This window comes from Cydia strobilella, chromosome 17 (genome assembly GCF_947568885.1).
Source record: "Cydia strobilella chromosome 17, ilCydStro3.1, whole genome shotgun sequence".
Classification (NCBI taxonomy): domain Eukaryota; kingdom Metazoa; phylum Arthropoda; class Insecta; order Lepidoptera; family Tortricidae; genus Cydia; species Cydia strobilella.
The window spans coordinates 8,853,724-8,879,200 of NC_086057.1; the positions used below are offsets into that span (position 1 = coordinate 8,853,724).

General features: G+C 39.9%; 2 protein-coding genes and 1 pseudogene across 2 annotated transcripts; all 3 read left to right on the plus strand.

The window, feature by feature from the left end:
- The window catches only part of LOC134749091 (uncharacterized), an 88,274-nt pseudogene extending 77,310 nt beyond the window's left edge, over positions 1 to 10,964 (plus strand).
- Positions 10,965 to 11,954: 990 nt separating this feature from the next.
- Positions 11,955 to 13,935, plus strand: LOC134748776 (probable ribosome biogenesis protein RLP24). The gene is made up of 3 exons (XM_063683554.1): positions 11,955 to 12,101; positions 12,178 to 12,500; positions 13,329 to 13,935. Exons 1-3 carry the CDS (start codon positions 12,021 to 12,023, stop codon positions 13,501 to 13,503), a joined length of 579 nt encoding a protein of 192 aa, XP_063539624.1. The 5' UTR covers positions 11,955 to 12,020; the 3' UTR covers positions 13,504 to 13,935.
- An 836-nt stretch (positions 13,936 to 14,771) lies between these two features.
- Positions 14,772 to 23,635, plus strand: LOC134748985 (neither inactivation nor afterpotential protein G). Its single transcript, XM_063683868.1, has 11 exons — positions 14,772 to 14,936; positions 15,369 to 15,571; positions 15,886 to 16,110; positions 16,731 to 16,943; positions 20,164 to 20,327; positions 20,984 to 21,144; positions 21,312 to 21,433; positions 22,137 to 22,320; positions 22,606 to 22,753; positions 23,052 to 23,231; positions 23,496 to 23,635. The coding sequence occupies exons 1-11, from the start codon at positions 14,810 to 14,812 to the stop codon at positions 23,629 to 23,631; spliced, it is 1,863 nt and encodes a 620-aa protein (XP_063539938.1). The 5' UTR covers positions 14,772 to 14,809; the 3' UTR covers positions 23,632 to 23,635.
- The last annotated feature ends 1,842 nt before the right edge of the window (positions 23,636 to 25,477 follow it).

The window sequence follows — 25,477 nt, forward strand, 5'->3', positions numbered from 1 at the left end:
CGGCCTTAAATTTCTTTATCTATAACGAAGCTCAAAAATGCGTTATATAATCAAAGTCAATTAGTGATAACCCGTTATATTTACTATTTCAGCGGTCGATCTGGAGACAGGTTTCCTCTCGATGATTTCCATTACTGAAGTAATGTAAGAAACCTGTTAGGATATGATTGTCGCACTTTTTTACGTAAAAGCCTGATGAATAACAGTGGTTTTTCTCTTTCAACCAAGTGAACGGGCATCTCGCGGTGTGTTAAATGTGATTTTGGCTCTACACAGCAATGGGAGACTTATAACCACCAAAAAACGGGAATGGCATATCTTCTTTACTGTTATGTAATCTGTGACTTCATCCACGCACATTCGCGCACTCGCAGAACACTAGATTGCCTCTAAACACTACTAATGCACGCACGGGTCCAGTCACAGGTAAATCAGTAACCACACGTTAAAGACTTCCTTCTGGCCCTGCTACCCTGGTACTTTACTTTAACATTATGATATCCAAGTAGCTAGACAGGTAGTCGACTTTTCTTATTGTTATTTAGCCTGTGGCGTTATTGTATAAGGCACCTTTATTAAATAGTAGATACTTTCATATAAAGTTAATGTTAATGAAGATTTACAATGGCATATGATAACATAAGTACATATACATACTAGATAGACCAGGTACGTACGCTCAAAAGTAATGGTAACGAGTAACTTTCCATGGAATTTTACATGATGACTGCTCACAATTCTCGCACAAAGGAGCACGCATTATTATTTATTACCAAATAGTGCATTCAGACATTTTTGAGCAGCTTGGCCGCTCCCGCTCCGATAATTAAAAGTACTTCGTTCAATGGCATCGAATTTGTCACAACCCGCAATTATAATTGCAAACTTTGCTGCACTGGCCCGCATCTCATTGTTTTCTCCAGATAATTAGTGTTACTGCCCGTACGAGGACATTTAACACATAAACAGTGTCATCCATTAATCCGGCGCAAAGTCACATTTTTCCACGTTGAGCTACGGCGTCTAGACGAGCGTACGTGACATCAAACTGATGTTGCGGGTGGTCAGTGAACGCGCTGACGGTTTTACGGGACAGGGGAATGAAGGACCGCATTTTGTGGGGACGTGATGGACATACGATAGATTGTACTCGTAATTATGTTGATAGAAATGCATGAATGGGATTAATTAGACATGGCAAGGCAAGTGGGGGTTGAATTTACGTGAGTGCGGATTGCTAGAATGAAGTAGTTGAGAATTACACGCGGAAGAGAAAAGTCAACGATGTCAGATGTTAAGATGGCTACATACACAAGATGACCCGAAGAAAGTGCGTCGATATTTATCAATGTCTATTTCTGGATTTTTTTGTGTTTAACCCACCCATTGCCTTAAAGAATGTACAGTGAGGTTCGAAATTGCATGGAGAAATTATGAATGAAATTCAAGAATTCATTCACCTAACCTCAAATACCTAATATTAAAGTTAAATATAATGCTATAACAGTATCAAATAAGTAATATTAAGGTACTTAACTATTTCGCTGCTGTTCTGCCACAGGACCAATATAATATTATGACTATTTTTCATTTTCCTGTGACAATATTTTCGGACTTTGAAAATTTGGACACCATTTAGTTCTTAAATTATAGGTACGCTTCCATTCATAAACAAAAAGTTTAAACGTATGATTGATCTGATCGTACACCGGGATTGTAAACAAGGTGCTGCTTATCATTGTTCCTCCTCATTTGTTATGCATTATGCAGATCTTATGAATCGCACGCATCCTTAATGCTAAAGACAATGCCTTATCGTGCAATCTGTGCGCAATTAAACTTTCTTTTTTTCGTTTGGCTTGCATAAGTGAATCTACAAAATGCACAGACAAAGTGCAATAGCATTAGGCTAATTTTTTTTTTCATATCTGCAGATGTTCATCTTCATACACTCCGTATCATCTACTATTCCTATAGGTAGAAAAATCGAAAAATAAAATAAAAATGAAGGGGCATAACTTTTATACCGTCTCTTTTTCACGTCTCTGGCGCTACCAAAAATGTTCCTGGGGTTATCAAGAAATCACGTTTCCAACTTAATATTTGTCTAAATAATTTTAGGTCTATAGTGATAGAACTTGTTTAATGTATAACATAAAATAGTAGTAATATATTATTTATAAGCGATGTTTTCGATAGAAGTTTAATTATAGTGAGTGGACAGAAAGTGTCGGTCTAATTGTTTTTAATAATGAGCGCAAAGTCCTGTATTTCATTGAGGAATATTATCAATTTTACAATATTTCGACTTTTCTTGTGAGAGCGCTCTTAGTAGGTACAATAAATTGTGTAAAAATATTTTCCATAATGCCAATATCCAGGGAGAAAAATGCGGACTACGTTTGTATGGAGAAGCAGTCAGGTGACTTCGTCCCCTTTCGTCTTAGAGATCATCCATTAATTACATCACACGTTTAGGGGGAGGGGGGCAAGAAAATGTGACGTTGTGACAAGGGGGAGGGGAGCCACAAAATTTGTGACGTCACTAACTTCATAAGTAACCGATTTTTTAAAGGGTTCCGTAAACTTCCGTACCTCAAAAGGAAGAAACGGAACCTTTATAGGATCACTCGTGCGTCTGCCTGTCTGTCCGTCTGTCACAGCCTTATTTACGCCGCAACTACTGGACCAATTAAGTTGAAAGGTACACATATTTACGTAAGTTGACCCAAAGACGGACATGTAACGTAAAACGGGTTTTTTGAAAGACATTTCACTCACGTTTCACATAAAAAAATACATTGGTAAAAATTGTGTAATGTACGGAACCCTTAGAACGCGACCGACTCGCACTTGGCCGGGTTCTTTTTGTTCGTTGTAAAGTTAAATAACGAGTTTGTGGAACGATAATAGTTTTAATTCGTTTAATTTTCTTTCCTAATCGATTTTGTGTATAAAATTACTAATCTTAAAATATTTTGAAAAAAATATTAATGATACCTAATTCGAATTGCCGATTTCGTTGAATACAAGATTGCCAAAAATGTGACGTCACACCAGGGGGGAGGGGTTTGCCAAATGTGACTAAAGTCAGTCAATATATTCTTTATTCAAATAGGTCTAGCAACAAGCACTTTTAAATTGTCAAGTTTTACAAATATTACCCTTATCTAAATATCAGAGCAATTTATTGATGGAGTCTTAAAAACAATTAACAACAAGCAAATTATTATAGAAATGTCAAACTTAATAATAAGAATTTCACAAAAGGATCGTCAAACACCAACATTGTATAAAAAAATACTACTTAGTCTAGAAACTTTCTAGAATAAAAATCTAAATGTAAAAATACGGATTACCTAATAATCCTAATATATTCATAGAATTATCAATTTCATAATTATTAACATAATAATAAATAATTGATTGTTTTTAATCACACTTAATCCCATGGTGTTTCATCATTCATGTAGTCTTGTGTGCTATAATAGGCTTTAGAGATAAGCTTACGTTTTACATAATTTTTAAATTTATTAACAGACAATTCAGTGATGATATTTGAAAGTTTATTATAAAATCTTACACAATTACCCATATGAATGATTTTTTAATTTTATGGAGCCGAGTGAAGAGCACTGCGAGCTTATGCTTATTTCTAGTATTAATCTTATGTATGCAATGTTTTTATATACATACAGAATATTCTCATAAATGTATTGACAGTGCACTGTCATCATGTCAATTTCCTTAAATTTATCTCTAAATGAGTCTCTATGGTTCATTTTATATATTGCTCGAATAGCCCTCTTCTGCAGAACAAATAGTGTGACAAGGGAGGGAGGAGGGGTCAAAAAACCTACAAATTCGTTTGACGTAATTAATTAATGACCCCTTACGTCTCAAATAACCTAAAAATTACATTTGTTTTACAAGCTTTTTTGACGACCATTCCGACTCCATTGACGAAATTCAAGTGTTCGAAGTGTTTAAAAAATACCTGCATTTTTATAAGTGCATCAGTAGTCGGCGTAGTTGTCATTCCTACGGAGTGTATGTTAATGACGGATGAAACGTGCGATTTTTTCGCCGCCGCCCCTCCCATGCAAGTAAATATGCTCGGGACAAGCGCAAGTGCATACTTGGCGGATTCCGTACCTATCATAAAAACGTCAGTTACCAACATAACCTGAAGAAATAGCACGCTGAAGTGGTGATAGGATGGTGACGTCTCCCTCAACCCCCAAACAACAACCATTCTAGCAGGTGAGTTATGTAATGGAAACCGCTAAGGCTCTATCAGTTTGTAGCACATTGCAAACCGTTGGCTAGATGACTAGATCGATTTCTGGTAATGGCTAGATGGAACAGCTCAGGATAGTTTCATGGTACAATATAAAATCGGCACACAATCAGCAGTGGACGGATTTTGACTGCTGTTATGCATCCGGAATATTATCTCAGATAATTTATCGCCCTATTCTTAAGCGGCAATCACGTCAACTTGAAGTGAGCCAGCGACAATCTATCACTTTAATTAGTTTTGTTCTGTGTCAGTCATGTAGTCATACCAGCAGTATATAATAGTTTATTCATACCCCGCAATCGAACTAGCAAATCTGTAGCAGTTGTACATCAGGGTTGTCACTGTTGCCAAATGAAGATCAATGTCATGTTGGTAGAAAGTAAGTATTACACGAAATACAGTAAATTTGGTTGTTTTTTACTTGTAAACCTGGTTTATGTTTAAAAAAATCTAAATGTCAAAAAAAAAGAAACTATCTTCCTTTTATTGGTGGCTTTAACTCACTAAATGTCTTGACTACATTGTGTTTCTTTGATTTTATATTCACTGCACATATAGTAGAAACAATATTTTGTTCGTTGTTTTCAAGCTCGGCAATATTTTCGAGCAATAAATTTCCATGTTAATATTTAAATGAAATACTAATAAAAATACGTGATTTTATATACAAAATGACAAATTGATGACATTGACAATATGTTAATTTATTTTTTTACAAAATTAAACAAGGTTATATCAAAGGAGGGCCGAGGGAGGGTCGAGAGGGGGTGGGCGGGGAGAGGGAGGGAGGGGGAGAGGGGGGAGTAAGGTTATCATTAAATTATTTATTTATTTATTGAAAACACATTTACATGACATTACAGTGTAAAACTAATGCGCCATGAAAGTTAATTACATTTAAATTACAACTAGTACTATGATATATTTACAACACTAAATTACTACAGTTAAGCACGTATCATCCATCCTCTCACAAAACCTCAGACATTCACTGCATTGCACACAGCCGTCCATCGCCACGCAAACATATCGCAGTCAGTAGCTGACGTCAGGAGCGCATTCAATAGTGTGAGAGCACGAAGAAGTGGCGAGTTCTTACGCGACACAGTGCGAACCGCCGGCACTGCCAATAAGTCGCGGCGGCGGGGCCTGAGAGCCATCCTGGGAACGTCAGAAAAACCGTCGTACCAGGCGGCACACCAGCTCTGGGCAGTCTGACTCGCCACGCAGGACCCGTAAAGCCGTAGTCAATAAAGAAAAGTTTCGCCTGACCTCTAACGAGTTGTAACCGAGGGTCCCTAACAAGAATTTGGTTGGGTACAGAAACGGGTAATACCCGTACATTTTCTTGTACAAGGATCTTAAAAAGGCTTTTTGAATTTTCTCGAGTAACAAGGCATACGTTGACTCGTGTGGGTGCCACACGACCGACGAGGCCTCCAACTTACTTCTAACAAAGGCGTTATAGACCAGTTTCAGTGCGAATGGCTCTTTAAAGTCACGCATGTTGCGAATCAGGAAGCCTAGTCTTCGATAGCAGTCCTTAGCAAGTGATGACAGGATATTAAATTAATATTAATCATACTTACAATAAAGTAAGTAAATGATTTATCATAATCGCCAACCCTAACATAAAACTGTCATATGCCACGGGTTTGCTGCCTCCGTTGAGGGGTTTGAATTAATAGTAGAAAATTTCACATAGATATACTTAGGAACTTATTTGCTTAACTTTTGTCGCTAACCCATCACAATGGTGACACAGACGGCTTCCGTTTGTACGTAAGTACGTTATTTTCCTTTCGTTGCACTTTTATTATTAGCGCGTTTAGTTATGGTCCTTCTGTGTCGCTCAAGAAGTTATGATCTATTGTGGTAGCCCTAAAAACCCACTACGTCGGTCTAGGTATTGCTTCCTTATTTATGCTATGGCAGTGAAATGTTCTACGTGTGAAGAGTCTGTGCAGTAAAAAAATCTTTAATAGTAGTTAAAATACAAAGTAGTGGTTAAAATGCATTACTTAACATTTAGAATTTTTCTCTGCATTCAATAATCAGAAGTTACGGAACTCTGAAAATCACGTCGCATTCAATGGTGACAAACGAGGTGACATGCGTAAAATGACAATGCTGGAATTGTAACACAATGGCCCTGCATTGTAAGAGGCACACTTCGTTTTATCAGTTTTATCTAATTTCATTGAAACAACGGTCAATGTTAAATGTACCTATTTGATTTCCCTCTATAAAAAAATTTAAGGCCCACTTACACCATCCCGCTAACCCGGGGTTACCCGGTTAAACCTGGAGTTACCGTCGTTACCAGTACAATTTGACACTGGGTTAACGGTTTAACCGCTTAACCCCGGGTTAGTGGGATGGTGAAAGTGGGCCTAAGTGGATTTTATAATCATCATTAGGTACCATTAGCCGAAAGACACATTCTTATCTAAGTACAAAGGCTTACCCAGAGATCATGCAATCATGCATTTTTAAACAAATTAAATCATACTTGCGGTTTGCGAAACGTAGTTTGCCTCTCACTAATCTGGGAAATCTATATTTTTTACAAAACGTCACAAATAATGCCGTAAGTATACTTGTACACCAATCTTTAGAACAAAAAAGTGAACTTAGGTACCTTTAAGGCCTTCCCCTGTCACGTGATCAGGTCGTCATACTGCATTAAAACCATAAATACAACTTCAAAAACCATCACATTAAACCACCACTTGTATTCAGAATGCGTTTGTATCAACAAGTAATTTGCTATTAATAGCGGTGCTATTAATTCTGGCCAGAAGCGAAACGGATTAAATGCACCTAGAATGTACTGCAGAGGGTGTCTATTTCTCGAGTATCCAAGAGCGACGAAGAGGCAAATAAAGGTTTTTTTTTAATTTTCGTAGCAGGCCCTCGGTTATTTGAATGTTCTTGATATCGTACCAGGCGCCTGGTGAGTCGAACTGTCAACCCCCTAGTATAAGTTGCGATTCAGACAACCCGTGGCTGTAACGTATCTTAAGTTCACATTTACTCCGGTAAGGAAAAGTAGAAGAAAGCTTTTTTTGACTTGAAAAAATTTTGGTCGACTTGGACGACCTGCCATAGAATTTTTTGCGTCAATTTTTTTTTTCCTGTACATTTTCCTAATCAGAACATAATAGTACAGGTAGTTATCCATGATGTAAATAATCATTTTTTTTGAAAATAATCATCAGCGCTATATAGTCTATTGGCGCTTAAGACTATTGTAAGTTCACAGTGATAACTCAACGAACTAAATATTTTTCGCTTGATTTACATTTTCTTAGCTTAACGCGAGGTCTACAGCTCACAGAGCCACTAGTTATATTTTTGAAAATTATTTGTATTTGTGCTTACCCGTTTGCCGAGCCGAGTTGCAAGAAGTGCAGTGTACGAGCGGGACACATTGATATTAAAATCAGATTTCTATCAGCTTAATATTGAAATGTACGTTTAGAAATAATCCTCTTATTGTTATTTGAGGTACAGCACGAGTAATGAGGTAATGAGGAATCTACTCACGCCTCATATGTCAGGACCACGCAGCGGGCATTTGGAGCGGACCACCTGCACGCTTATTACCGTTTTACCAAGGAGAATAAAGAGAATAGGTATATAGTATATGGTTATTGTCAATATTGTCATAGTACAATTTGAATTCACAATAAATTTACTGCCATCTATCGACACACGATTAAAACTAAAAATGAAAATGTAAAAAATATCAATAAATTAATATATACATACTATATGGATAAATGTTTTTTAATATTATTATTATTTTTAGAACGCCATATGACTGTCACATATTCTTTCACTGATATGTGTTAAAATTGTTAAGTATAAAACGGTGTCGTCAACGCCATCTAGCCGAGTATAGGCCAAAGGTGTGGCGCCTTTTATTCGAGAATGACTATTTCTTGATTTCCGACGCTCGTTTTTTCCTTAGACCTTATTCTTCTTATACGGAGTTACATTGGTTTTACTTTCATAGGTACAGAGACACGTAAAAATAGTGTGTCACACTTTACACACAATCGTATTCCTGCTCTAGAGCCCAGCTTAAAAGCCAGGAAAAAATAAAAATAAACTATAATTAGACGAGAATAAGACATATGGCGCGCCGCGCGGAAATTGCGACGGGAGATTGAGATATCGCGTGAAATAAAACGTGTACAAACGGCAAATAAATTTTACCTCAATTATTCTTAAATTAGGACTCTACGGACTCTAGTCCTTTCGATCTTTTTGTATGGCGCTGAGACGTGGATTTTGACAGCTGCTGACCGCAAACGCATTGACGCCTTCGAGCTGTGGTGCTGGAGCAAGATGCTCCATATCCCCAGGACAGCATTTCGGACTAACGTTTCCCTATTGCGAGAACTCAAGATCTCGTCGCGGCTGTCATCCGGATGTCTACGAATATGTCCTTGAATACTTCGGTCATATTGCAAGGAAACACGGTGGCAACATCGAAAAGCTCTTTGTGACCGGCAAAGTAGATGGGAAAAGGCCTGGACGTGGATGCAGTCCAATACGTTGGTCTGACCAGATCCTGAGCATTCCATGAAATTGTCTACCGTTGTCCCGTACGAACGCGAATTTTCTGAAGATTTGCAGGAGTTTACTTTTTAATGACAAATGGTCAAAATTATGCACAGAAAAATAACCGCCTGCTTTAAATGCCGAAAAAAAAGTTGGCACAGGAATTAAAATGCGTCTATACGGGACAGCCCGTGAAATGCTCCAACTCTCCACACCGCAAAAGACAGAAACAGATGATACGGGAGGTCACGCACGACCTCCTCAATATTGAGGAATACGACGCAAGGAGGATTCTTAAATTACTTCTGTTTCAGTATTTGCTATTGACATCGCTCGAGATGACGAAGATATTTCAGTTCTATATTATTTTGTAAGGCACATTGATTGAGGTATTTACTATTTAGTAAAACTCTATGAGGCGGTTTAAAAAGGCGACAAATATTTACGGCGTTTAAAGCTGTTTGCAATGTAGGTATCTAGGTATATGTTATCTTGAGTATATGGTATATACGAGTATTATATAAGTAGCTACTGACAACTCGTTAACTGACGCCATCAATTATTACATATTATGAATGTAGATTACCATTATTTATTATTAACTCGTCTATGGTATCATTAGAACGGGAAAGCCCCAGGAGTCGACCTCATCACAGCGGAAATGCTGAAAGCTGACGTCTCTACCGCTGCGAACGCGCTGACGCCCCTACTACGGAACATCTGGTCAGCCGAGGAGTTACCCGACGACTGGAACAAAGGGCTTCTTATCACCGTGCCCAAAAAGGGAGACCTCAGTGAATGTGGCAATTGGAGAGGCATCACTTTGCTCTCGATTCCTTCTAAGGTGCTCTGCAAGATCATCCTGGACAGGTTGTCGAGGGCCGTCGAACCTCTTCTTCGCAAAGAGCAGGCTGGATTCCGACCCAACCGATCGTGTACGGACCAGATCAACACCTTGCGCATAATACTCGAACAAGCATCAGAATGGCAGAGGGAAATGTACTTGACCTTTGTGGATTTCGAAAAAGCCTTCGACACGCTGCGATGGAGCTGTATCTGGGACCGGCTGCGTGAAATTGGAGTCCCCGAGAAGATCACGAACATGATTAAGGCCATCTACAGGAAGTATTCTTGTAGGGTGACTCACGACGGCCTCGTCTCGGAGGACATACCGGTCCATGCGGGTGTTCGTCAGGGGTGTCTCCTTTCACCTCTCCTATTCCTTGTCGTCCTCGATGGCATCATGAATAACACCACCAACAGCAAGCGCCGCGGCATAGAGTGGGGACTGTCCAACGTCTTGGAAGATTTGGACTATGCCGATGACCTATGCCTATTGAGCCACACGCGCGCCGACATGCAAGCCAAACTGGACGACCTGCGGCGAGACGCCTTGGAGGTGGGACTAAAGATAAACATCCGGAAGACCCAGGAAATGAGGTGCGGAGCGACGAGCTCGTTGCCGTTGCTCATCGGCACAGAGGGTCCACAAGTTTACGTACCTCGGTAGTGTAGTGTCGGAAACAGGAGGGACCGAAGAGGACATCGCTTCGAGAATCGCCAAGGGGAAAGCAACCTTCGCACAGCTCCGTCCGGTATGGCAATCGCGGAAACTGACTAGGAGAGTTAAGCTCAAGATATTCCGGTCCAACGTGAGAACCGCATTGCTGTACGGATGTGAGACGTGGAAGGTCACTAACAACATCTCGCGTCAGCTCCAAGTCTTCATCAACCGCTGTCTTCGCCGTATCCTCGGTGTATACTGGCCCGAGAGAATATCCAATGTAGATCTGTGGGAACGTTGCGGTGAGACTCCGATCGACCAGCAGATCAAACGCCGCAAGTGGAACTGGATCGGCCACACGCTCCGAAGGGACCCGGATCACATCCCGAGGCAAGCCCTAGACTGGAATCCCCAAGGAAAGCGGAAACGTGGTCGCCCTAAGCAATCCTGGCGGCGGACGATCATCGCAGAGGCGGCGACCATTGGCAAGACGTGGAGCGAAATGAAGCGCGAAGCTCAAGACCGAACGGGATGGCGGAGCACTGTGGATGCCCTCTGCCCCATCTAGGGGATATAGGACCATAAGTCAAGTAAGTCATGGTATCATTGTTGGTTTGATCATTTGATTGTCACTATTGTCACTAATGAGCAAATTCCCAAGCTATTTAACATCTATATAATATTGCTATAGGTAAAGTTTACAAAAAATGATCTGGACTTACTTACCTCTTATTAGCTACCCTATAGATAAACAGTACCTACATTTGCTACATACCTATCGTTTGCTATCGTGTACCCACTGATAATTAATAAATAAATTATATCTTTATAGGAACGTTAATTAGCATAATCAATAATCATGTACCTACATATTCACCCTGACACCCTTGAGATTACTAAACATAGTTATACCAGCTTATAAAGATGCTCTGTATCTATTTATGGTACCAACCTAATAGAAATAGAATTATATAAGTAACAAAAAAAACCTATGTATTGTGACAAAAGCGCATGACATAAAATTAAAACATTACTGATTACAACCTACGTTTTAATAAATCTGCCGTAGAATAATGGCTTCATATTTAAATTCAACGAGACATAAAACCAACTCGCAATAGCCCGTTTCTGACGCAACAGTGCAGTAATTAGACGATTAACATCCAGCCGCAGAGTAAACAGTGCGGTATTTTAGGAAAGCTATAAATCGGACAGTCAACTGAAAAGTTTAGTTATCTACTTATAGGCACTTTAACCGGGGCTTACTCCAACTGGTTTAACTTGTCCGTTATCAAAAATGTAATTGAGAGCGACACCTAGTGTCGAATAGACTAAATTTTCGTATAGACTAACTCTTGTACTGACATCTAGGGGCGAGTAGAGAAACTATGCTTCTTATAACTGTCAATAGATGGCAGGGTAATTTGACTAGATAATTTTTACCAAAAATATAAATAAATGCAGTTTTATTTTTATGAAATAGAAAACAAATATATAAAGTAAATATTTATTTCGGTTAAAGTTATATACCTTTTATATACCATGATAGTATCATTTTAAATAGCAACCCTAAAGTCAGCCATATTTATTATCCTTTCCTTTTTGACGTTCCTGTCATAATCAAAACAGCACGTGTGAAAAATGCGTATAGAAACGTGTTATTTCTGCTCCTCCAGGATATATCCTGGACATGGGATCCAATTCGTGAGAAACGATTGCAAGGTAAAACGATTTCCATATTTTTCGTTACAAAAACTTTATTTCACCAAGTTTTGTAACTAACCAAACCACCGTTCAGATTTTCAGATTCTGCCGTTCAAAATGCCACGCAGCATTCAAAAAGAAGAAGAACCCGCGTAAAACCAAATGGACCAAAGCTTACCGTAAGACCGCTGGCAAGGAATTGGCTATTGACCCATCGTTTGAGTTCGAAAAGCGTCGTCACGCTCCCGTCAAGTACAACAGGGAGTTATGGACAAAGACCATCGAAGCTATGAAAAAGGTCGAGGAGATTAGGCAGAAGCGGTCCAACAACTACATCATGCAGAGGCTGAGGAAAGGACGCGAGGTTGAGTGGCAGAGGGATGTTAGAGAAGTGCAGAGAGATATCTCACTTATCAGGTTTGTGATATTTATAAACATTGTTACTGTTATTTATTAACATGGAAATAATGAAAACATCTTCATGCTTATTAGCTTGATTGTTCTACATAATCAATATATAATTAGGTGGCACAGTTTACAATCTTATTCTGAAACAGAGGCAGTTTAATTATGATGACTAAAAGAAAATTCTTTATTTCAATTTTACTTTCCAACCTGTTTTTTGGGAATGTTACCAGACTTTTACAATATTTATTGGAAAGAGAGTAGAAGATACAACCTGAAATAGTCTTGCACTGTCAAAATATAAATTATAGGAATCCCATTTATACAATGTCCAAAAGATTTCTTTTAACTTGCAATCTTATATTCGGGTCAAGATAAATTAGACTAGACACTTCCCATCTTCTTCACATACATACATACGTAAGTTGGGTGACAATGCAATATTATGGTGCCATCTAGCTAATCTGCTGATGGACACAGGAGGTGGCCATAGGAACTCTGGGATAAAACAACACAATTAATAAATTATGTTTGGGTTTATTAAATATATTAATACAGGTCACTCACATATTTTAAGTCAAAGAACGCAGTCTGCGTCGGTCCATCACCATCAAGGCAAGCTCCTGATGACACTCCTTGGTATGGAGTGAAACATGTCGAGCGTTTTTCGACTTAAAATACGTTAGTGACCCGTTATTAATATATTTAATATGTCTGTGTTTCACCGAAGTTTTGTTATGTTTGGGTTTATTAGAATTCTCTTTCTGTTGAAAGAAAAGTATAGTGAGTGAGATTTTTTTTGACAAATATGCTATTTTTACCATCCAATTTCTCTCGCAGATCACCAGCAGCAGGCCTCAAACAGCGCCAAGCCGAAGAAGAAACTGAAATGGAGGTTGAACCGGAAACCATTGAAGTGGTTGATGCTAAGGGCCGCAAACAAATCATCGAGGCTCCTGTTATGGTGCCTGCCGTGGGAGAAATGATTGAAGATGGAGGCGACATTGAACTGTAATTTGTTATTGCTAAATGTATTTTTTAAATGATGTGGCATAGCAGTGGAATAAAGTGGAATCTATCTTTGTGTGTATGTGTATGTGGAAATAAATACAGTGTAGTTGTCCACATAAATAGTATTAAGACATTCACACTGGTGTAGCTGTAGCATCCATAATATGAATATACATGTACAACTGTAAAAATATGGGTGCCCACATCTTACTAAAATATATGTCTCATAGCTCTTATGTCGGTGAATTGAGAACCTATGAGACATATTTTTGAGTAAGTTGTATGCACCCATATTTTTACACTTGACTGTACCTAAATCATAAACAATTGTTTGTGTTAACTTACAAAGTGAATGTTTTAATACTGCAGAGAAGAAACTGTTAATTTTTTTAATACAATTGTTTATCTTAGTTAAATAAATTCATAATTAAATGTGTTTTTTTTGTCTTATTTTTAATATAACTATACATGGTATAATATTTAATTTCTATGCATATTGCTAATGAGTTAATTAATGGTTACAGCCATTACCTGTATGTAAACTTGTAATTATATCCTATAGATTGGATTAAAGTAAATGGGATTTCTATTTGTTAGATAATTATATCTTAATTTCCTGATTCAGACGGAATACACGTAACAGTAACACATTCAAATAGATTAATTAGAACTGTAGGTCTTCAATAAGACCTATAACGAGGATATATACAACTTAATCAAATTAAGTCTTAATCAATGCATCAATCAATCAAATTAAGTGTATTGCCCCTTAGAGGACGTCGTAGCTTCAGGTAGGTATAGTATCGCAATATATCCACGCGCTGTTTTATAAAGAATTTATCGATCCTGTGGTAAACCCGACTAATCCTCTTACGTCTTTAGGCAGGGGTAGACAGCATATTTCTTTCAACCAGCATAATAGCTAAGTAATATTTTTTTGATAAATACTGTTTTTTATTTTCTAATTGAAATGCAAGATTTTTTACAGATTAGGTATAGTTAAGAAATATCGCTGAATGCGCATAAAAATATTGACAAACATGTCAATTTAATATAAATCTTATGATCTTCGGTTACCGTGATAGTTACTTATCTTATGATTCAACATTATATAAGATATCTTCAATTAAAAAGGTCTAAATAACTATTTAACCCACGAAGCATATTATTTTTTCACCATTCGTGTCGGTGTAACTTTAAAAAAAGTTGCGTATACCACTTTAATTCAATTAGACTTTTACAGTACAACGTACTGGGATTAAAGTAAGCCGGTATCATGCAAGTAGGCAAGACAGTGGCGCGCCGCTAATATGGCGGTGTATTCGTACGTATTCGGTGTAATTGTGGCGTGTATATCCTATTTAGTTTATCAGAGATATGTGAATTTATATCCAAGTATCGTTTCAAAGCCTGAGAAGAGATATGACTACATTATTGGTGAGTTGGTCAAGATTTAGGGCGCCTGATATAAAGTAATCGCAACAAAGTTTGCGTTAGAAATAAATCATTAGGCGCTGCGGGCGCATAGAATGTCAAAATTACGCACCGTACTAAGAGTGCTATTTAACCTATGGCTCCGTTCCGCTCCTAATAACAAGACACACAGTGTTTCTCTGAAAACCTGGCCTACACGACGAGATACGTGTGTAATTGAGCCGAGCAGCACGGCTCCGTCCCTTCGCCCCACCCGGACCGTAACGTTCTCTTAATGGGCACGCATTGCACGCAACGTAAACGATGTGACATCTTCATATCTATATATACGAGTAATATGTATTATACACTATAAACTTACACAGCCAGAGCCCTGTTACAAAAGCATCTGCTTTATCTAATCCTGATCGATATAAGTAGGTAGTCGCTTTTCAGTCGGCGCCGGGACCTCAGGTTGTGTGCTGGCCGCTCGCCTCTCCGAGGACCCGCAGGTGACAGTCCTACTCGTGGAAGCAGGTTACCACATGGGATATTTCACGAAGATCCCGCTCACGGCTACCGCGGCACAACAGGGGCCCTACGACTGGTCGGTCAGGACCAAAGCGCAGAAATATTCTTCGTTTGGGATGTGGGATCAGGTTGGTGGATTTGTTTCAATGGTTCTGTTTTTGGGTTTTTTATAACAATGTAAGACCAATAAATAATTGTAGAAGTTCTGGAGCAGTAGAAGACCTATGACCTAGCTACTATACTCAACTAGGAATTATGTAGTCGGAAAAATAAGTAGGTATATAAAGTTAACTATGACATTATGCTACAATGAGGGGAGGTTTAACTTACGTTAATGGAATTCATTCATGTGGGTGCAGCTGTGTACTTTTGCAGTTTTGCAGCTGTGTATACCTATCTACTTGTCATGCAACCTTAATATTTATGCCCATTATTCCCACAGTCTCAAATAATCCCTCGAGGCAAAGGTCTAGGAGGCTCCGGTCAGACCAACTTCCTCCTCCATGGCTTCGGTCTGCCAGAAGACTACGAGCGCTGGTCTGCCCGTGGCTTTCACGGTTGGGGCTGGGAAGACCTGAAACCGTACTTCATCAAGGCTTTCGGGACAGAAAGCAGCGAGTTCGATAGTGGACGCTGTGCTGTGGAAGTATATTGTAAGGGTGATAAGGTAAGAGCTGGGATTTAGACTTTTGTTTTCTCTTATGTTACACCACCACACCGCAGTTAACTTTTGTGGAACAACACTGTGTAATAGTAAGTTACGTAATGTTAGGTACCGTGTTGCAGTGTTGCTCTAAACGTTAACTGAGGCACACTGAGGTTAACCTTTAGATATCGCAATAATAGATAAGTAGCAAAGCAATAATAATAAAAAAACAGTTGTCTGTTAAGAGTACGAGAAATAATCCTAAAGCTAAAAGTTTAGTCAATAATAATCTTTAAGCTCTGAAAAGTGGGTCGTTGTTGTTCTAAAAAGTGTGCAGAAAATGATACGTTTCTGCTCAAGAGCACTGAATTTTCTAAGTACGTTTTTTAGGGTTCCGTACCCAAAAGGTAAAAAACTTTCCTCGTATTCGAAATGAAAAGTAGAGCGTGTAACTTGGGTGAAAGGCACCATTTCATCCCTTGATTAACCATTTACTACCTAATTACACGTCCTCTGAATAAAAAAATCCTGTATGTACATCAAAAAATTTTACTCATTTCTTACTGCTTACCTATTTAAACAACAATTAATTTTATTTAAGCAACGATTTTGTCCATTAAAACATGCAATTTGTCGTACAGGCACCAATGAAGCTTCAACAAATCGACGAAAACAACGAGTTGCTCAGAGTGTTCCAGCAGGCGTCTTCAAAACTCAAAAACAAACACACATTGTTCAGAACAGCTACGGCCACAGTGAGGCACGGGGTGCGGGTGTCAACCCTGGACGGGTATTTGAAGAACGCTATGAACAGGAGGAATTTACATGTTGTGATTAGAACGCAAGCAGTTTCTGTAAGTACCTACCTCATCATGATAATCTTATCAATAAACATAGGTGATATGATTTTTAACCGATTTTTTTTTTTTATGTATGTTCACCGATTATTCCGAGTTCGATTTGAGTAATTCTTTTATTGTTCGATAGGAGCTACTTCCAAGTTGGTCCCATATTAATCTGGTTCTGATCTGATGATGGGATCCCTGAGGAATTGAGGGAACTCCTCAATTTTTAAAGGCACATGTATGGTGATTTGGGTGTTTTCATAAGCAACTTGAGCATTTTCTCTCGAAAACCACCAATTTGATGAAGTGGAGCTGATGATGATGATTGTTTTGATGATAATGATTTCAGTGATTACCCCGGCACCCATGATCCGATTTGAGTTATTCTTTTTCTGTTTGAAAAAAGTTACCTCTCCAAGGTGTTTTCGTAATATTTTTGGTGTTAATCTGATGATGGAATCCGTGAAGAATTGAGGGAACTCCTCAATTTTTAAAGGCACGTGTATGGTGATTTCGGTGTTTTCTAAAGTAACTCAAGCATTTCCTCCCAAAAACCACCAATTTGATGTAGTGCAACTGTAGCCTAACCACGAGTTTGACACTAAATATTCTTACTATATATTATAACTTTGTACACTAATATGCCAGTACGAGCGAGATGCATAAACAGTAAGTTACGCACACGATAGCGAATATATCAATGTCAAACTCGTGGTAAGGCTACTGATAACTTCCCTCGTATGTGTATTATGATTTTTGATGTAGGTAGTGTTGGAATCAACCAAAGAGACTGAGAGGCCAAGGTAGAGGGTATTAGTGTTGGGGGGTTTGAGGTTGGTGGTTGAGGGGAGGCGAGTTGATGGGTCGGGGACTGAGGGGTTGGGAGTTAAGGGATTGGGGGTTAGGAGTTAAGGGGTCTGGGGTTAGGGGTCGGGGAATGGCGGATGAAGGGTTGGTGGTTTAGGGTCGACGGGTTCAGTGATCAGGGGTTGATGTGCTGTGAGGTTGAGTGATTGGGGGGTTTGAGGGATTGGGTCAGTGGCGGGTAGTAACTATTTATTAATCTGTGGTGGCGGGGCGGAGAATGGATTTAGTGACAGGAATGATTTCCCAGACGGACTCGAGGAAAATTCTGATTATTTAATAAAGTTTACGAATTTACAGTTAAACATGATAACGTTTTTCATTCATGCGTCACGCTCTTAACAATGTCTTAAAACTAAAAATGGAAAAATAAAAACTTTTATAAAAAAAAGATAAACCGACTTCAAAAAGGATGAAATAAAATATTATCCTTTTTAGGGTTCCGTGTTTAAGTATATGCGTTACCAACTGATATGTTTGAAGTCGGTGCCAAGCCAAGTACTCCAAGTAGTAACAATACCAGTCAAAAATAATCGGCTTTATGTCTATAAATCCCATTACAACTGTACAAATATTATAAACGTGAAAGTAATTACAGTACCGCTGTTAATTAGAGTCAGAAATGATGATATCCGCAGTAGAACTAGGGTCACCGACATAGCTCGCAGAATTGCAAACCTTAAGTGGCAGTGGGCGGGGCACATTGCTCGCAGAACTGATGGCCGGTGGGGCCGGAAGGTTCTGGAGTGGCGTCCGCGTACCGGAAGACGAACTGCCGGTAGGCCTCCAACGAGATGGAGCGACGACCTGGTGAAGGTCGCGGGAATTCGGTGGTTGCGAGGGGCACAGGATCGGTCGGAGTGGCGAGCCTTGGGGGAGGCCTATGTCCAGCAGTGGACGTCTATCGGCTGACATGATGATGATGATGATGAAAGTAATTATGTCTGCCTCTTTGTTACCTTTTCATGGCTAAACAACTGAACCGCTTTAGCTGAAATTTTGCATGAAGGTTCCTTGAATTGTTTTATATTTTGAAATGTAGTCCTCTGGATAAGCGACAGAAAATAACTCAGTCCCAATCCCACACTTGCGTGCTATGACTGTTCAAGAATTAGTAAGAAATGCTCTTTAAAAAAATACGACGACAAAACGTATTAGATTTACACTAATGTGCCGACAAGCATGGTACGAACTGCGCCAAGAAGGTTCAACCGTGTGTTCTTAAATACCTACAGAAAGTTCGTTTATTGTCGTCGTGTAACGCTGCGTCTTACATAGGCGAACACTCGCGAACCCGAAGCATAGCTCTCTCCATTGCCCTTTGCGTGACCTTGAGCCTTCTTATGAGGCCCGTCGTTAGCGCCCACGTCTCAGATCCGTATGTCATCACTGGCAACACACACTGGTCAAAGACTTTTGACTTAAGACACTGCGGCAATTTGGACGAAAAGATACTGTGGAGCTTCCCGAACGCTGCCCAACCGAGTCAGATTCGACGAGTGACCTCTTTCTCGAAGTTGGACCTACCTAACTGGACTGTTTGTCCTAGGTATACATAATCGTCAACAACTTCGAGCGCAGAGCCTCCGATTAATAAGGGAGTTGGCACAACATGGACGTTAGACATGATCTTCGTCTTGTCCATGTTCATTTTCAGACCAACTCGTTCAGATACTCTGCTGAGATCAGCGAGCATCGCACTGAGGTCCTCAATGGTCTCAGCCATGACTACGATATCATCGGCAAACCGAAGGTGAGTGATGTACTCGCCATTTACATTGATGCCTCGTCCTTTCCAGTCCAGAACCTTGAAGGCATCCTCCAATGCAGCGGTGAACAGCTTTGGGGAGATTACATCTCCATGTCTGACTCCCCGCTGCAATGGAACAGGCTTCGAGCTCTGGCCCTGTAGTCGGACGGACATGGTGGCGTTTTCGTACAGACACTTCAGCACTTCGATATACCGGTAGTCAATTTGGCACCTTTGGAGAGACTGCAGCACAGCCCAAGTCTCGATCGAATCGAAGGCTTTCTCGTAGTCCACAAATGCAAGGCAAAGGGGGAGGTTATACTCCTCAGTCTTCTGTATAACCTGCCGCAACGCATGTATGTGGTCTACGGTACTAACACACCATAACATTCATAGTCATAAAAAACAATAATTAAGCTTAGAAACAAACTAAAAGTGGAAAATTCACTATTTTGGGTGGGACTTGAACCCACGACCACCGGATCGCTAGCCCGGTGCGTTAACGTGGTGCGGTTGTTTTTAAGCTTAATAGCATCGTTTACGTTTCTGCTTCATACAAAATTCAAAACAATAAGGTTTATTAACTGCAAAGATGATGACGTCATCTCTTTTCAGATCAGATTCGAAAACAAGACAGCGTCGTCTCTCTTCATCCTCCGCCGCAACAGAGAGTTGGACAACGTGTTCGTGAACAGAGAGATCATTCTCTGCGCCGGCGCCATCAAGACGCCCCAGATCCTGATGATGTCAGGCATTGGTCCTAGAAATGTCATACAAAGGTATACCAACCATTAGCCGCCTAGCCAATATGACAATCGTACATCGGCAAACGCCACAAGAAAAGTATAAATGGACCATCGGTCGTAAAAGTGCAGGGCGACTTTATCAATGAACTCATTCATAATTTTTCCATTCAATTTCGCAGCTCACTGTACTTATCGGGACAACAGGTGCTACGAAACGTCACGTCACGTGACTTTTTCCATACATTACCTATTTAAGTTTCGATAGGCCTTTTCTATCCACATTTGTCATCTTGGCTAGCCTCCAGACCTCGTGATCTACCGCTAGAATTGCCTGTCCGAAGACAAACAACAAAGCCCGATTATTTTAACATATGGGTTTGTACGGTGTAATTATGACATCTGACTAAAGGGATCCCAACATTCACGTCACTAGGTTTTCCAATGCACAATCTTCTATTTACAACACGCTCTCTTAGCTACACCATTGGTGGTCACTTCTGTGAACATATCGTAACAATCCCGCTGCCTGCCTGCCACTGAACCTCTCAACTTTAAAGGGCAAACTGCCTGCCTCTGGCTTCCCGCGAAGACAAGCAACGCAAGCGATATTGCTAATTAAGCGATAATGACAATACATCGTCACTCCAGGGTCCATTGAACAAGGATGGTGAAATAAGCTTTTTGTTCAGATTGAAGATCAAGCTTGTAGCGGAGAACAAGGCAGTGGGCCGAAACCTGCACGATCATATGAACCTAGCGGTATACGTCAATATCAAGAAACCGATCAGCCTCATCCTGCCCAAGGTGTTCACGTTTGGCACCGCTTGGGACTACTTCATGAATGGGAAGGGTAAGTGAGAGAACAAACTTCATAAACTACGAAACTTCAGCGATATTGAGCCGTCGCATTTTACCCATTTTTTTTTATATAATAAGTAGGTATACGATGTTAAAACTATAAGAACAGTCAATAAAGAAACGATAAAACACGTCTTGTATGTAATTATCTTCTCGCAGGGTTGCTGTCCTTTCCGCCAGTTGCAGGCGTGGAGTACCACGAAGCATCTGCATTGATGCTGTTTACCATGGGAACCACCAGCGAACGGCTGCTTCGGGACTTATCTAATTATAAACACACAGTATGCCCAGTTTTGATGATATTAATTAACCATTGTCATATGAAAAGGACCTTTTGTTTCTTGATTTGACGCTGTACGCAGTTTACAGTACAAACAACGTCATTCATGCTATTTAGAAATATTTTTGTCCTCTCATACAATGTCACACGTACGTATAGGTAGCACAGTAGCTGTATAGCAGCCGAATAATGTCTGGGTAACAGCAATACCAGTTACTTGCTGTTACCCAGACATTATTCGGCTGCTATACAGCTACTGTGCTACCTCGGTAGTATGCGACGTTACACGTATGCATTCATTCTCGTGGACCCGATTATCTTGCTATGCTACTTAATTTCTAACTCCAGAGATTTTCAGGTTGAAGCTACTTTAAAAGTTCATGACACATCAGCGTGAACTCCCACGAAAATGTTCCACTAGTTTAATGTCCCGTTGGAGCTTGCCACGACTTCCTTTTTTAGGGTTCCGTACCCAAAGGGTAAAAACGGGACCCTATTACTAAGACTCCGCTGTCCGTCTGTCCGTCTGTCCGTCTGTCACCAGGCTGTATCTCATGATCCGTGATAGCTAGACAGTTGAAATTTTCACAGACCATGTATTTCTGTTGCCGCTATAACAACAAATACTAAAAAGTGCGGAACCCTGGGTGCGCGAGTCCGACTCGCATTTGGCCTGTTTTTTTTAATGATTCAATACTTCACAGGTATTCCGCGACACATTTCCCTTTCACAACGACAGTAGCCGAGAAGGTTTCATGTTCCTGGCGACGTGTGTACAGCCTCGGAGCAGAGGCACTGTCACTCTCCGAGACCTGAGCACCAACGTGCCGCCGGTGGTTGACCCGAACTACCTCCACAATGGCTTCGATGTCAAGTGCATGATTAAAGGTACAAGTAAAACCAACTACCTAACTTCGATGGCCGTTCGAGTGTTTTAACTGGATCGAAATACGAGTAAATGCTCAGACACTTTCAAAAACATGAACACCAACGTGCCATTCGTGTATCTGCACTTCTACTATCAACTTGAATAGGTACATACTTACATGTTACTTAAAGTAAATCTTGACCAATTATTGGAAGTCAGAAGAAGTATTGAACACTGTTTTGTCAGTTTTTTTAAATAGAAGTAACTTTTTTAACACATAATCCTTTCGTTATCCTATGTTGTAGCAATCCGTCGAGCTGAACGCCTGGTATCATCGCCTCCGTTCAAGGAGATAGGGGCGAGAATCCACTGGCCGCGGCCGGAGCGGTGCCTTTCCCTCTGGAACTACACGCGGAACGACCAGTTCGGCCCAGACAGAAAAAGAAAAAGAAAGTAAGTGAACTGCAGAGATTCTGATAGACGATTTTTAATGATGATTGATGATCCTTAAATTATTATGTAGGTACTACACGTTACGTACCAAATTCAATTTCGATGTATCAGCACTCTAGCTCACATTACTTCCCGAGAATGTAGTAAAATTAATGGAAGGTCACAAGAAACAAGAACCACAAAATTCCTAATAACAGTAAGAGTAAGAAAGATCCTTCGATGCGATATGAAATTTTATCGAAATGTAAGAATTCAAAACCACACATTAAGTATTATATACTTGTTTTTCATGGTCCAGGATAATACCTGGCCCGCCTAATCAAGCGACGCCAAAAGAGAAGAAGCCAGATCAGAAGTCCGATAAGCCCCAGAGTCCCCCCGACGAGTACCTGGAGTGTGTGTTGAGAGAGGTGGCGGTGACGGGGCATCATGTCGGTGGGACGGCTGCAGGCGGCACTGTTGTGGACAGTCAGCTGAGGTATATATTGCCTGGGTTAAGGCTATTGGGAGTATTCTGACTCGGTAGTGCGTAATGTTGCTACATACTCGTATCTTCTTTCAAGCTAGCTAATTTACCGTCCAAAAGACGAACATAAAAGCCTCTAAAACACGAAGGGATATAAAAAAATGCAAAGCATTTTTTTTTATAAGAGCTGCAAGAAAAACTAATTTATTTTATTTTAATATATAAACCAGACAAGTTGTTAGTTATTCTGAATAGAATAGAATTTATTTGTTTCAGGGTGAAATCGGTGTCAGGACTACGCATTATGGACGCCAGCATCCTGCCCTCGCCTCTGTCCTTGTACCCCAACTCTGTGTTAGTGGCCATGGCTGAAAAAGCTGCGGATATTATAAGAAGAACCATTGTTACTTGAATATTACATAAATTATAGTAATACAATATATATACCTTCATTATTTTTGAAGAAAAACTAGTTCATATTTAGACTTTACCATAATTTTTTAACAGAACCTGTCACTATTGAAAGAGCAGAAGTGCTATGTAGTATTTAGCACTACACTCAACTTTCGCACTTACTGCAAAACTGACCACGGTTTTATTTTGCTGAAATCCCTAAATTTTAAGATAAAGTCAACTTTTTATTCTGACTAGCCGTTACTAGACCCTAACAACAATGAAATTTAATGTGCATTGTGTGTTGATGAGAGAACAAGAAACACTTAAAGCATCCATATTAGGCACTAATAAAATTTACTGCCTTCATGGAATAATAACTATTCATCAGGTATGTATCTACAAGGAAATATATCCCGCACATTCATGGTTTGGTTAGGCGGTTGCTCAAGAAAGAGGAATCCATAATTAAATATATAGTTGCAAGTTTCATGAGACGGGTTACACAATTACAAACTTTATAGCGTTGATTATCGTAAATTATTTACGAGCAATCACTTCCTTGAATTCTCAAGTAGTGCTAATTAGGTATATTTTTTAATTTAATTTATTCAACAAATTACAGTAGGTATATGAGAGTTAAAACCAATTCACTGTGGAATTCATATAAAACCCACTTATAAAATAATATAAAAAATATATAAACACATTATAAAAAACCTAACCTAGGGTGCCGCGAGCAGCGGGGCAAGGCCCAAGCTACCGGTGGTCAGGGCCGCAAAGAGAGGAACCGGCGGACTATCCGCGCCGTGTCCAAGATCACCGACTTCTGCATCTGACCCTTGATCCAACCAGCACCTAGCGAGAGTCTCTCAAGATGTTGGTCGAGACTCTTCGCTATGAGACCGTTCGCTGAAACGAATATCGGGACAATGATCGTCGAATCAACATCCCACATGGCGGTTATCTCGTGAGCCAAGTCTAGGTACTTACTGGACTTGTCCTTCTCGGCTTTCACGAGATTCTCATCATGGGGGATGGTGATGTCAACGAGCACGGCCCGGCGTTATTGTATTATTATTATTATCTAACCTTTTGGACGCCATGAGCGCCTGGGTTCATCACTAGTCAATGATTACTCGATGGTGTCATCCCTCGCCTTAATATTACATTCCTTCGAAGCATGCGCTTGCGCATTGTCCCTAAAATACGCACCATTTTTTTGTGGAAATAGGGTATTATTCTTACTCTGAAAATGTTTATTTACATAGGTTATCTTATTAATAATGTTTAATGCATGTTGGCATCCTGAGCATGAGGGCAATGGACACATAGATATAACTACGTTTGTACCGCGGCCGCGAGGAATAATTTAATTCAAGGTATAAATATAAATGTGGCCCTACAAGACTTAAGAAGGTCGCACGCTACTCCGCTAATCGCTACCGCCTGATTCTGATTCTGACTTGTATGTAGCACGGCACGTTCAAGTAAAATATGGGGAGCATAATTATTCTTCTTCTTCTGATTCCTTTTCTATCGTCGGTTGGACAACATCATGGCGATTTTTATCTTGCTAACTGCACTGCGGAATAGTGCTGCAACTAAACTATATAAGTAGTCACGCAGGTTCCTTCCTCAACTACCGAATGTTTTCTTTGGCCAAAATTCCTTTTCCCGCATATTGGCTTGAATAGTGCTGCAACTAAACTATATAAGTAGTCACGCAGGTTCCTTCCTCAACTACCGAATGTTTTCTTTGGCCAAAATTCCTTTTCCCGCATATTGGCTTGAATAGTGCTGCAACTAAACTATATAAGTAGTCACGCAGGTTCCTTCCTCAACTACCGAATGTTTTCTTTGGC